Source organism: Wickerhamomyces anomalus (genome assembly GCF_001661255.1).
Source record: "Wickerhamomyces anomalus NRRL Y-366-8 unplaced genomic scaffold WICANscaffold_4, whole genome shotgun sequence".
NCBI classification, from domain to species: domain Eukaryota; kingdom Fungi; phylum Ascomycota; class Saccharomycetes; order Phaffomycetales; family Wickerhamomycetaceae; genus Hansenula; species Hansenula anomala.
The window spans coordinates 1,190,973-1,202,884 of NW_017567113.1; the positions used below are offsets into that span (position 1 = coordinate 1,190,973).

At 33.7% G+C, this 11,912-nt stretch overlaps 8 protein-coding genes across 8 annotated transcripts; 2 read left to right on the plus strand and 6 right to left on the minus strand.

Annotated features, from left to right (window-relative positions):
- Positions 1 to 1,360: 1,360 nt before the first annotated feature.
- On the minus strand, positions 1,361 to 2,927 carry WICANDRAFT_69455 (type I glyceraldehyde-3-phosphate dehydrogenase). The gene has a single exon (XM_019184165.1). It carries the CDS (start codon positions 2,429 to 2,431, stop codon positions 1,403 to 1,405), a length of 1,029 nt encoding a protein of 342 aa, XP_019038275.1. The 5' UTR covers positions 2,432 to 2,927; the 3' UTR covers positions 1,361 to 1,402.
- WICANDRAFT_69456 (putative hydroxyacid dehydrogenase) lies at positions 2,886 to 4,033 on the minus strand (the record flags this gene model as incomplete). Its single annotated transcript, XM_019184166.1, has 2 exons — positions 2,886 to 3,896; positions 3,947 to 4,033. The coding sequence occupies 2 exons, from the start codon at positions 4,031 to 4,033 to the stop codon at positions 2,886 to 2,888; spliced, it is 1,098 nt and encodes a 365-aa protein (XP_019038276.1).
- A 336-nt stretch (positions 4,034 to 4,369) lies between these two features.
- COX4 (cytochrome c oxidase subunit IV) lies at positions 4,370 to 5,018 on the minus strand (the record flags this gene model as incomplete). The annotated part of the gene is made up of 1 exon (XM_019186436.1): positions 4,370 to 5,018. A coding segment is annotated over one exon (473 nt), but the record flags the coding sequence as incomplete, so codon positions are not given.
- A 975-nt stretch (positions 5,019 to 5,993) lies between these two features.
- Positions 5,994 to 6,353, plus strand: RPS26A (40S ribosomal protein eS26; the record flags this gene model as incomplete). Its single annotated transcript, XM_019184920.1, has 1 exon — positions 5,994 to 6,353. One exon carries the CDS (start codon positions 5,994 to 5,996, stop codon positions 6,351 to 6,353), a length of 360 nt encoding a protein of 119 aa, XP_019038278.1.
- A 290-nt stretch (positions 6,354 to 6,643) lies between these two features.
- Positions 6,644 to 7,479, minus strand: WICANDRAFT_63574 (WW domain-containing protein; the record flags this gene model as incomplete). Its single annotated transcript, XM_019183573.1, has 2 exons — positions 6,644 to 7,349; positions 7,400 to 7,479. 2 exons carry the CDS (start codon positions 7,477 to 7,479, stop codon positions 6,644 to 6,646), a joined length of 786 nt encoding a protein of 261 aa, XP_019038279.1.
- A 476-nt stretch (positions 7,480 to 7,955) lies between these two features.
- Positions 7,956 to 9,488, minus strand: UBP1 (ubiquitin-specific protease UBP1; the record flags this gene model as incomplete). The annotated part of the gene is made up of 1 exon (XM_019180750.1): positions 7,956 to 9,488. A coding segment is annotated over one exon (1,533 nt), but the record flags the coding sequence as incomplete, so codon positions are not given.
- A 7-nt stretch (positions 9,489 to 9,495) lies between these two features.
- On the plus strand, positions 9,496 to 10,325 carry WICANDRAFT_93978 (uncharacterized protein; the record flags this gene model as incomplete). The annotated part of the gene is made up of 1 exon (XM_019186437.1): positions 9,496 to 10,325. A coding segment is annotated over exon 1 (163 nt), but the record flags the coding sequence as incomplete, so codon positions are not given.
- Positions 10,326 to 10,505: 180 nt separating this feature from the next.
- On the minus strand, positions 10,506 to 11,870 carry PUB1 (Pub1p; the record flags this gene model as incomplete). Its single annotated transcript, XM_019181985.1, has 1 exon — positions 10,506 to 11,870. One exon carries the CDS (start codon positions 11,868 to 11,870, stop codon positions 10,506 to 10,508), a length of 1,365 nt encoding a protein of 454 aa, XP_019038282.1.
- Positions 11,871 to 11,912: the final 42 nt, after the last annotated feature.

Here is an 11,912-nt window from a genome sequence, read left to right on the forward strand (position 1 = left end):
TTTGCCTGGTTTCCGCGAATTTTCACTGGTTTTTGAGAATCAAGCAAATAAATCAACAGAATTTGGCATAGATACCTGCTGAAATTGGGCCTCCAATACATCAGCGGTACTCTAAAAACATGTTTATATGTTGTATTCCCACCTGTAGATTCTAATGCAACTCTCTGTTTCTCATATGGTTCCATGGTTATGGCCCTGGCTTCCATTTTATCGGGTTTGAAATCCCCCTTTTCACCACTTGTCCCCCTTCTTGACCGAAAACTTGTTAGCAAAGTGTCTTGTAGTGGTAAAAGTGTAATGGATATGGAATCCCCATGTGCTCACCTCCCTAACCCTCTGTGAACCTCCCCAAAACCCTTCTCCCTTTCAAAAATATCAACAAATTTATCCAAATTTATCACTTTCACAACTTCCTTCTTTTTCTATCAACTTTCCAAAATGTATCTCCCTCTTCCCAATCTTAACTGCAAATGTTGTATTCGGTCGATTATAATAGAATGAGCCAAAGATTGATCGATATAACTATTCATAAGGTGAAAGATCTGGTTCCTTCACCAGTGTTTACACATCTATCTCTATGTATTCCTCGAAGATTTTTCAAATTGAAAATCAAATCAAAATAATTATGTAATCGAGGTCGGAATATGTTATAACGTCACGTGATATGCCTCGGAATTTGGAATTTGTTGCGCGTACCATGGTATTGCTGCACAAGTATGATAGCTGTTGGTGAGGTTTATGTCGAAAACGGGGGTTAAAATTTTGATGATTTTTTGGCGTCTTCTATTTTTTGGTGTCTCTAAAGAGACCATTGAATCCCCTTTAGTTTTGGAACGTGGATTTTAAGATGGAACCTGGATTTCAAGATACCGAAAGTTCGCTCCACTGTATTTCTATACAAATCGTGATATTATAAAACCAGCAATAATTACTTTTTTCAAAGTACATATGGTCCACAAGCTGGTTTGGGGTTTAACTATTAGTTACCATGCCAGGTATGGATCTCATGTGTTTATATTCTTTTTTGAGTTTTGTCTGGAGAATTCCCTATGTTATATGGCTATTGATATTTTCTTGATGAATGTGATAATAGCGTCAACCTTTTATTATAATATAATTAATTTTATATACATATTATGAGGTTAATATAGGTTATCCACATCTTGATTTATGTCAATGAGAATTTACCACTTGATGCAAACAAGAATAGGTACAATTATTCATTATTAGCAGTATGATTATTGACCTCTTGATTTGTTCATTGAAGTGATTGACAAATATTATTGTTTAATTTTAATGATTACTACTTTAACTAGTTTCCCATTGAAAATAGAATATGTATTAATTGTAGTATTTATCCGGTCAATTCATCTAAAAGCAAAAACGTATTTGAATATTTATCTTAGGCAGTAGTAGCTGCTGCACTTTCACTAACATGAGCAACGTGTTCTAAAAGATCCACAACTCTTGAACTATAACCATATTCGTTATCATACCAAGCCAATAATTTGAAGAAATTTGAATTCAGTTCCAAACCAGCTTTAGCATCAAATATGGAGGATCTTGAGTCAGAAGTGAAATCTGAAGAGACAACAAAATCATCAGTATAACCTAATATACCTTTTAGTTCATTTTGTGAATAATGTTTAATAGTTTTCTTAATTTCTTCATAAGAAGTTGATTTTGTTAAACGAACAGTCAAATCCACAATGGAAATGTTTATAGTTGGAACACGTAATGAAATCCCAGTGATTTTACCCTTTAGTTCAGGTATCACAGCAGCAACAGCTTTTGCAGCACCAGTTGATGATGGGATGATATTACCAGGAGCTGAACGACCACCTCTCCAATCTTTTCTGGAAGTACCATCAACTAATTTTTGAGAAGCAGTAGCTGAATGGACAGTTGTCATTAAGGCATCAGCTATACCAAAATTATCATTGATGACTTTAACTAAAGGAGCCAAACAATTAGTTGTACATGAAGCATTTGAAACTATATTTAAATCTGGAGTATAGTTTTTTTCATTAACACCAACAACAAACATTGGGGCAGTTTTAGAAGGAGCAGTAATGATAACTTTTTTAGCACCAGCAATGATGTGCTTTTTAGCAGAATCTAATTCTTTGAAAACACCAGTTGATTCAATAACGTAATCAACTTTTAATTCTTCCCATGGGATATTTATTGGATCAGTTTCTCTAAATAATTTGATTTGATGATCATCAATTATTAAATGGTCTTCATCGAATTCCACTTCACCAGCATATTTACCATGAGTAGAATCATATTTGAAGAGGTAAGCAGCATATTCAGCATCAGTGGATGGGTTATTTATTGCAACAATGTTGATGTCTTGTCTTTTGAGGATGTTTCTAAGGACTAGTCTTCCAATACGGCCGAAACCATTGATACCAACAGAGATTGTCATGATTGTGGTTGGCTAGTAATACATCTTTCCTTGATTATTGAATAGGGATCCATGAGGTATTTATATAGTAGCATTCCACGTTATTCAAGTGTATTTGGCCCGGGGAATCAAGTGCCCCAGACTTTTGCGAAACGGTAGTCATCTTACGTAATCGTGGAGGAATTCGGATGAATCATTGGCAGTAGGAATCCGAATAAAGGATTTTAGATTGAATTGAATTAATTGAGTTAAGAATTAAATAGGAAGCGACAAGAGAGTTTAATAGATGGTGTAATAGAGTTTACTAAGGTAAAGCGTGGGTGGTTGTGGTGGTAATGGCTTGTTCTTAGTCTTCACCTCCAGCAACTGCTACTACATCCGGGGTCAACAGCATCTTCAACTGCCACGTCAACTGCAGCAACTGCACGGCCCAATGAAATGATCAAGATATACACATTTAGCTGGAGTTAAGAACCTATACAACTCTGGATTCACCGTCTTTACCCATGATCAACTCATCGTAGATATTCTTTAGATTGAATATAGCCGTATTATCGAAAACATCCTCTGTGGAGCTCCCTATATGTGGTGTCAATGAAACATCACTTCTATTCAACAATCTAGGATTGATATTGGGTTCTCCAGTGAACACATCCATACCAATGAATCCTAATTCTCCCTTCTCTAATTTACTAATCATATACTCTTCATCAATGATAAACCCTCTACCAACATTAATTATTTTACCATTGGATTGAATCAAATCTAATCTTTCACGATTCAATAAATTCATTGTTGATTTATTACCAGGACAACATATAACAATAACTTCACAATTTTGCAACAATTCATCTAATTCTAAATACTCAACTTTATACCCCAATATCAATTCTTCTAATTTATCTAAAGGTTGTCTCTTGTGATAGTAAACATTCATACCTAAGGCATCACATCTTTTACCAATCTTTTGTCCAATTTTACCAAACCCAATCAATCCAATTTTGGAACCTCTAGGACCTTTAACTTTCAACCCACCACATATATGACCAAAAGGATAAGTTTCCCTTTCCCATTCATCTTGATCAACTCCCAATCCCCCCTTTTCTGTATCATATCCATGAGTTTGTAATGAACCTCTTGTCTTTACAGTATCACCCTTATCATTAGTTATCCTTTGGAAAGTACTAAACTTCCTAAACGATTCCAAAACATGCCATAACACTAAATCTGCAACATGATCTGCTCCTAATGAAGGTGTATTGTAGAAATAGATCCCCTTGGTTTTCAAAGATTCAACATCATATGGATCATAACCTACTGAACAACATGTAATGACTTTCAATGTCTGTGGTAATAATTGGATCAAATCATCAGTTAACCCTCCAATTGGCATGAATCCTGCCCATCCACAATATATCGCTGAGATTGATTGGAATCTTGTAGTTAATGAATGGATGAAATCTTGCTTTGTTGTGAGTTTGTAATGCTAAACATTGTTAGTCTTATACGTAGGGGTGATTTGGTTCAACGACATACAATTATTTCGAATTTCTGTTTGAATGCTTGGAATTCATCAAGTGATTCATTTAGGTCTCCTATGAATAATACCTGTGGTTTGGACATTTTGATTAAAGCTTATGAATGAGTATAGCATTGTTTGAGGTGTTCAATGTTGAAGTAATTCTCGAGGAATAGTTCCAAAAGTGGGATGGGGCAACAATGTAAGAATTATGGGTCTTTGAATTGATTCTACAATCTTTAAATTCTCTGTCTTTTTTTAACTTATTTTCTTTTACTGGTTATGTATAAATATATTAAACAAAAAAAGATAATTGTAACTCTCTTTGCTTCATAAATGACTTTTCTTAAATTTTTTTTCTCTTTCCAATGGGGTTGAAAGTCAAGAATAATAATGAAAAACAAACACACACAGATACTTTTAATATTTGATTCTGCTGTGATGATAATAATAATGATAATAATAAAATAATGAGTAAAAAAAAGAGTTACTAAATGTTGTCAAATCTTGACAATAATAAAATTTGTTTGTTGTATTTTAATTTTTTTGAATGTTGATAATTAATATTTCATGACATCATATTTTCCATACTGTTTATGAATGGTTTTTATTGAATTTAATGATGATGATCATCTTGAGGAACACCAACTGGTTTTAATTTATAAACTGAACCACATTCCCAACATCTTGCAACTTGATCCACTGTTGGTTTCAACCATTCAATAATATGGGAATCAGCTGGGGAACCAGTACAACCAACATAACGGTAATCATCATAACTTTCAACAACAATTGGATCAGCCATAGTACCTTTTCTTGAACTGTCTAAAGGTTTAGTATCGAAAATTTCAATACCTTCTAATTTACCCAATAATTCCAATCTTGCTAAACCGGTTTCTTGTTCTAAATCAGTTGGCATGGTACCTTCTTTAGCACCTGGACCAATCAAGGATTCGGCACCATTAACTTCAGATAAGTTTTGAGCAATTTTAACAGGTTTACTTGTATTTAAAGCAAAACGAGTTGTGGAAAATGAACGGATTGGTAATCTTGTGATTAGACGTTGACGTGTGATGGCTGATAACATTACTGAAAGAATCGTTAGTATTCAATTAACTTGACAATTTCATAAGGGAATAATAATTGAATTGATAAATTGATGTCTCTTTAAACTTATAGATAACATGAGATCTTGAAATCATAACTTGTCATCATCACTACTTTAATTTTTCTTGTTTCCTCACAATCCATTCCTTTCTATTCCCTCCTGAGTTATCCCCATTATACCTACTGAATATGGAATGACCCTTCAAACAATGGGATATGTGTTATGTTAGATGGTTGTGTTGAGATTGATGCTGTTCTCTTTCGATTTTAATGTTGTACGATTTCAAAAAAAAAACTTCGTTATAAGAATCGACTCTAATTGGATACGACTAGACTGCCCAAAGCGGCAATGAACGTGTCAATGAGATGGTCTTGTAATACCCCGTTCGAACCTGAGGGAGTTGAAATATTAATCTTTACATCCCAACATCACCTGCCCTAAAGCACTCACGTGACTCTACATTCTGTGACTGCCAATACAAAAACATATAGCACTATGTGTCCCGCAACACAAAACATTCCTCAAGAAACAACCAAACAACATTTGATTTATTTCACATACAACGACAAAGCCATTGCAAAACACGAAATTTACCCTCCCCGTTGCTCTCTGAGTAGTGCTCCTAAGCGATTTCTATTCACTGTGTGTTTCGCACTAGCTACGCCCAAATAAAAAAAACATTTTTCACTTCTTTTAATCAAAGACAAAACACATACTTAGTATCCACAGATAATTATAGTTCAAAGTAGGTACCATAAAGGAGAACATCAAAGGGGTATTATCAGAATAAAGATCTGGAAAGAGAGAAAAGAAGTTACAAGAAAGATTCATGGGAATTTAAAGAGTAGAGCACTGTTACAAATCATTATTATATCAATTCATCAAAATATTCAAACAACAAGATATAATACCCTTTTCTATAAACCCAAAAGATTACAATACTAACAATTATAAAGATGCCAAAAAAGAGAGCTTCCAACGGTAGAAACAAGAAAGGTAGAGGTCACGTTAAACCAGTCAGATGTGTCAACTGTGCTAAATGTGTTCCAAAAGATAAAGCCATCAAAAGAGTCACCATCAGAAACATTGTTGAAGCTGCTGCTGTTAGAGATTTAAGTGAAGCTTCTGTCTACTCTGAATACGCTTTACCAAAATTATATAACAAATTACACTACTGTGTCTCTTGTGCTATCCATGCTAGAATTGTCAGAGTTAGATCAAGAACTGATAGAAGAATCAGAGCTCCACCATCAAGACAAAGATTCAACAACCAAAACAGAGTTTCTCCAGCTGATGCTGCTAAAAAAGCTTTATAAATAAATTTAGCTTAAGGATAAATTTTTATAATGGTTGGTTCTATTCATGTATAACAAAATGAGAAAAATTTGAATGATTTTATTTCACACTTAATTTAAACAAGAGATGGGATTGTAGGTGTTCATTATTCTGTTGTTTTGGATAAATTGATTGTTCTACAATTTGAACTTATGAAATCAAATTGAAACTAAGCCTATAAACTATTACAACAATTGGAACCAAACTTTATTAAAATGAAACAATTCGAAATACAACACCAAATTGTAATCTTATTATCTTTTAAAACACTTTAGAAAAACCCAAATCCACCACCTCCACCGCATCTTCCTCCACATCTTCTATGACATCTACCACAACAATCATCATCAAACCCTCCTCCAAATAAACCTCCTCCTCCTCCTCCAAATGGGCCTCCCCCAAATGGTCCACCACCCATCATACCTAATCCACCACCTCCATGATGATGATGGCGTCTTCCACCACCACCTCCAAACAATAATCCTCCACCACTGGTGAATGGATCATCATAATAATCATGGCGATGCCCATAACGACCATAAGAAGGCCCACCTAATCCCATCAGGTCCAACCCACCATTATATGATCTATTACGACGTCCTAAACCTGATCCATATCCATGACGACCACCATACCCATAATCTGAATAACCATGTCTATTTGATCCACTAGATAACAAACCTGAAAGTAAGGCACCTCCGAGAGCAGCACCTCCCAATCCGGCACCCAGACCACCTAAACTTGGTGAATTTCTTCTTCTTGCTGATGCCCTTCTCTCCTCTGTCTCTGTTTCTAATCTTGATGGTCTTGAAGAACTAGCATTTGTGGATTGAGGACGATTTGAAGGTCTCGTATGTGCACTTGTTTGCTGAGCTGCTGGACGTGATGTGCTTTGTTCATAACTTGGTGGTTGAATTGCAGGTTCTGTAGGAAGTTCCCAAGTTGACTCTTTGGTCTTTTCATTAACAAAGAAGAAGCTGAATGCTTTGTTAGTATTATCTCTATCGTAGTTTGTTTTACTGCTCACGTTTCATATTCATCATCCCATACAGCTACCCATCCTGGAGGCACTTGTGGTGGAGATTCCTTTGTATATTTATTTGACATATTTGTGGATTTCCTTGGTTAATCAAGAATATTAATACAAGCTTTACATTGAAGCTTTTTCTTTGCTCTTTATACTAAATTTCAGTTGAGTCGAAATTGTGTCAAAGACAATGAAATGCTTATGCTTGCGCTTATCAAAGAAAATCAGATGTTCGCGACTTCCATAAACTACTGAAATTAATTGGATCAAATAATGAAAACTTATTATTAAAAAATGTATTAAAGCTATGATTATGAGATTATTAAAAATGCACTTCTTCTTTTGATCATCCCCCACCTATTGATCACAAATTGGCAATGGTATTGGCCATCGACTCTTCATTATCTCTAGATTCTTCATCCTCTTCAACTTCTTCCTCATCACTTTCACCACTGATCTTGACTTTACCAAGTCCTTGATCTTCATCATCACTATCACTTTCGTCATCACTATCACCTTCCTCTTCATCATTACTATCAGCATGATCACTGACTTTATCCAATTCATAAAACAACATGAAAACACCAGGTGCTGATAAAACTTCATCTTCATCAACAATGTCAATTGTTTCATCACTAGTTCTCCACCAAACTCCTCTATATTTTCTGAATGCAATGTAATGACCGTAATTATGTGTACCATAGTGAACAATAACTGAACGTAATGCATAAACTAATGGTCCTGAAATGTCTTGTTTTTCAATTGAAAGGGGAATTTCTTGTTCATCAGAGTCAGAATCAGAATCTTGTTCCAATTTCTCTTCACCCTCCTCCTTTTCATTATTTGAACTATCTGGAGTTTCTAATGATGATGTAGATGATGATTCTGATTGAACAATAGGTTCTTGAACTTTTACCTTCTTTGACAATGGTAATCTAGCATCTGTATTAATATCATTTGGTTCTGCAACAAATGGATCCAAATCAAGTTTCAATGGGAAAACAACTCTTGCATTGTTTTTACGAACTCTATAAGTCATTGGATCAAACACCGATCTATTAATATGAATGGCTAATAATGGTGGTGGACGACTTATTAAAATTTGTTTAGATTTTGAACATTTCTTCATCATGTTCTTTGTATGTAATTTTTTGAAAATTTCATCATCAATTATTGGTTTTTCTAATTCTCTTTCAATTTCACCAACTCTTAATTTCAATAATTCAATTAATTTCTCAGTTGAGGAAGTTTGTTCTTTAGCTTCTAATGTTGATAATTGATCCTGTTGATATTGTAAAACTGAATTCAATGCACATCTATTACAATCAACACCTTCAATGATTTCAGGTTCAATCCATTTTGTTAACAAATCTGTCAATTTCAAAGCATTATAATTATCAGGTGGCAAGTTTAAACTTAACCCACTAATAACACTATAACGGATACCACCCATTTCACCACATTGTAAACAACCAATTCTTTCAGCACTTAACCCATCCACTGGTGTTAATAGATTGAATCTTGTTGACTTTAACTGCGAGTCTTGTAAATTAGGATCTATTTGTGATGATGGAATGTAAACTGGTCCAATATATCCAAGATTATCAATACCATGAGTGGTATCTGATGGTAATGATGATGTTAAAACCGGTTCTGTCTTGTTTGTTGTTGTGTTTGAAGAGTGGATTTTTTTGAAATCTGATTCTAATTCACTCAATATAGACTGGAAGAACTCTTGAGCATCTTCTTGATTATAACCCATCAAGAAATTTTTATTTGGAGTCTTGGTCATTGTTTTCAACATTGGATTTGTTTTGTAATCATGATTCTTGTTGAAATGTTTGTTGTTTAAATTTTCTAATAAAGTCTTGAAAGATTTTGTAAATTTTAAATCTTTTTCTTTAATATCTCCTTCAATTGTTTCATCATTTAGAAAACTTATTAATGAATTTGATGATGCTAAACTTTGTAAAACACTATTCATAAAACAAGTATTACCATCATTTATTAACCCACCAATGTTACCACCTTTCTTCATTAGCTTCTTCTGTTGCTTGGTGTTTTGGTTTGAACCATATCTGAATCTTCTTCTATTCAAAAAATTTGAAGATGAACTATTGCCGTTGAAATAATTATTCATGATATCGCTTATGAAATTTGGTTTAAATATTAATAAAGTAGTTGGTATACTTAATGCAATGAATGTGAATAAAAGATTCTTCCAATTTTTAGTCGAAATGTTCAAAAGTTTGGTTAAATATTGATTATTTGAATTTTCCAATTGATAATTGTATGAATTAAAATAATGAGTATTATCTGATGCAGAAATTGAGATGAAAAACAATGAAAAAACGAACAGCAATGAATGATTTATTGAATGAAGTAACATAAAGAGCCACAATTCAATCAAATAAGAAGATGATCTGATCTAAAAAGATCTTTTGAAATGGAATATTGGAATGTGTTCTTGAGATCGGACTTGAATAAACCAGGTAAGAAGGAGAAAGCAAAAGATCTTGTTCTTATACCAGGCAATAACCAAAGCTCAAATAACAGTAGGCAACAAAAAAAAGCACTCGTTCCAAACAGAAATTTATCGTTTTTGTTGACGTTTAAAGTAATTAATGTTTGATTATTTATCTGTTGAATATTTTTTTCGATGGCTTACAGAAAATCGGTAAACGCACTATAATCAAATCACGTGATGATTTTTAATTATAAACTACACCAAAAAATCAAGTTCAAAACTTTTCATAGATTCTATTGTCAATTTGAGCTTAATTTCCATCACTCAGTTTGTAATAGCACACCCTATATATCCAAAAGAAAATATGAATCAAAAGATACAGTTAAAGCACAATAATATACGTTGAAAAATCATCATCACCAGAGTCCAATTAAAATTGTAGCAGCAACAAGTAAATAAAAAGATAACAGAAAAGGGCACAATCAAATATTAATATTAAATAAAAAAAAAGCTATGGTGAGATCAAGTATTAAAAACCAAAACAACACACACAAAAACACAAGTACAGCAACAATAACAAAATCACGAGTAACGAAAACAATCTATATCTTTCTTCTTCATTTTTTATACCATTTTTTTCTAACGACCTTGATACATAACATGACCATAGTTTTGGTACTGTATGTTGTTATTTTGTGAACGATCTCTACCCCAACCACATTTTAATGGACGACCATTAACAATGAACCCAGTCAATTGAACAATAGCTAAAGCAGCTCTTTCATGACTATCATATTTAGCAAATGCGCAATTCTTTTCTGGATAGATTTTCAAATCAACGATATAACCGAAATTTTGTAATAATGGGATCAATTCATTTTGAGTAGTGTAAGGAGCTAAATTTCCTAAATAGACAGTTGTTTGCCATGATGGAGCTTTTCTTAAAATTAAGTCATAAGATTGAGGTGATAACATGTTCAAACCTGTTGTACCATTGATAGCACCTGCACCATTTAATGGTAATCCGTTAGCACCAATTGGAGCTCCAGTGGCAGCAGCAACACTAACAGCTGGATTAGCACCCAATTGAGCAGCACCGTTAATCAAATTACTTGTAGCAAAACCATTAGTTGGTAACCCATTATGATTTAACCCATTCAAATGATTATGATGGTGATGATGATGGTGATGACGACCATTATAACCATTACCACGAGGACCATTAAATCCAGATTGGGAATGATTATTGTTATTTTGTTTATGAGAAGCCCAATTCAAACGAACAGCTCTGTTACCAATCAATTCACCATTCATTGTAATTAAAACTTGTTCAGCATCTTTTTGATCAGAAAATGAAACAAAACCATAACCTCTTGATCTACCACTTTGCATATCCCACATAACATGAGCTTGAACGATTGATGGGAATTTTGAAAATGCCTTTTTTAATTGATCATCATCAATTTCAGTGGATAAATCACCAACGAAAATGTTGAAATGTTCTGGGTTGCTCTTGGCTTGTTGGGATTGATAAGCCCAATTGATTCTAATTTCTGAAGTTCCTATAACTTGACCATTTAATGAATCGAATGCAACTTGAGCAGCTTTTTCATCTTCAAATTCAACAAAAGCATAGTTCAAATTTTGTTTGTTCTTATCAAATAAAACTTTAACAGATTCAACTGCTCCGTGAGCAGAAAAGATGTCACGTAAATCATCTTCAGTGATATTCTTATCTAAACCTCCAACATAAAGGATTTTACGAGAAACTTCACGACCACCTTCAGCAGCTAAAGCTGGAGCAGCTTCTGGTTCTGTTGGTTGTTGTTGCTGTTCTTGTTGTTGGTCCTGAGATTGTTCTGGTTGTGGTTGTTCTTGGTTTTGAGAAGTTTCTTGTTGTTGTTCTGATTGTTGATGTTTTTCTTCAGTTTTTAAATTAGATTCTTCAACAGCTGGAGCTGGAGCAACAGGTTCTTGTTGTTGTTGTTGTTCTTCTGAAGTCATTTTTCAAAATAATTGAGATTAAAATTAAATAAAAGTAAACGA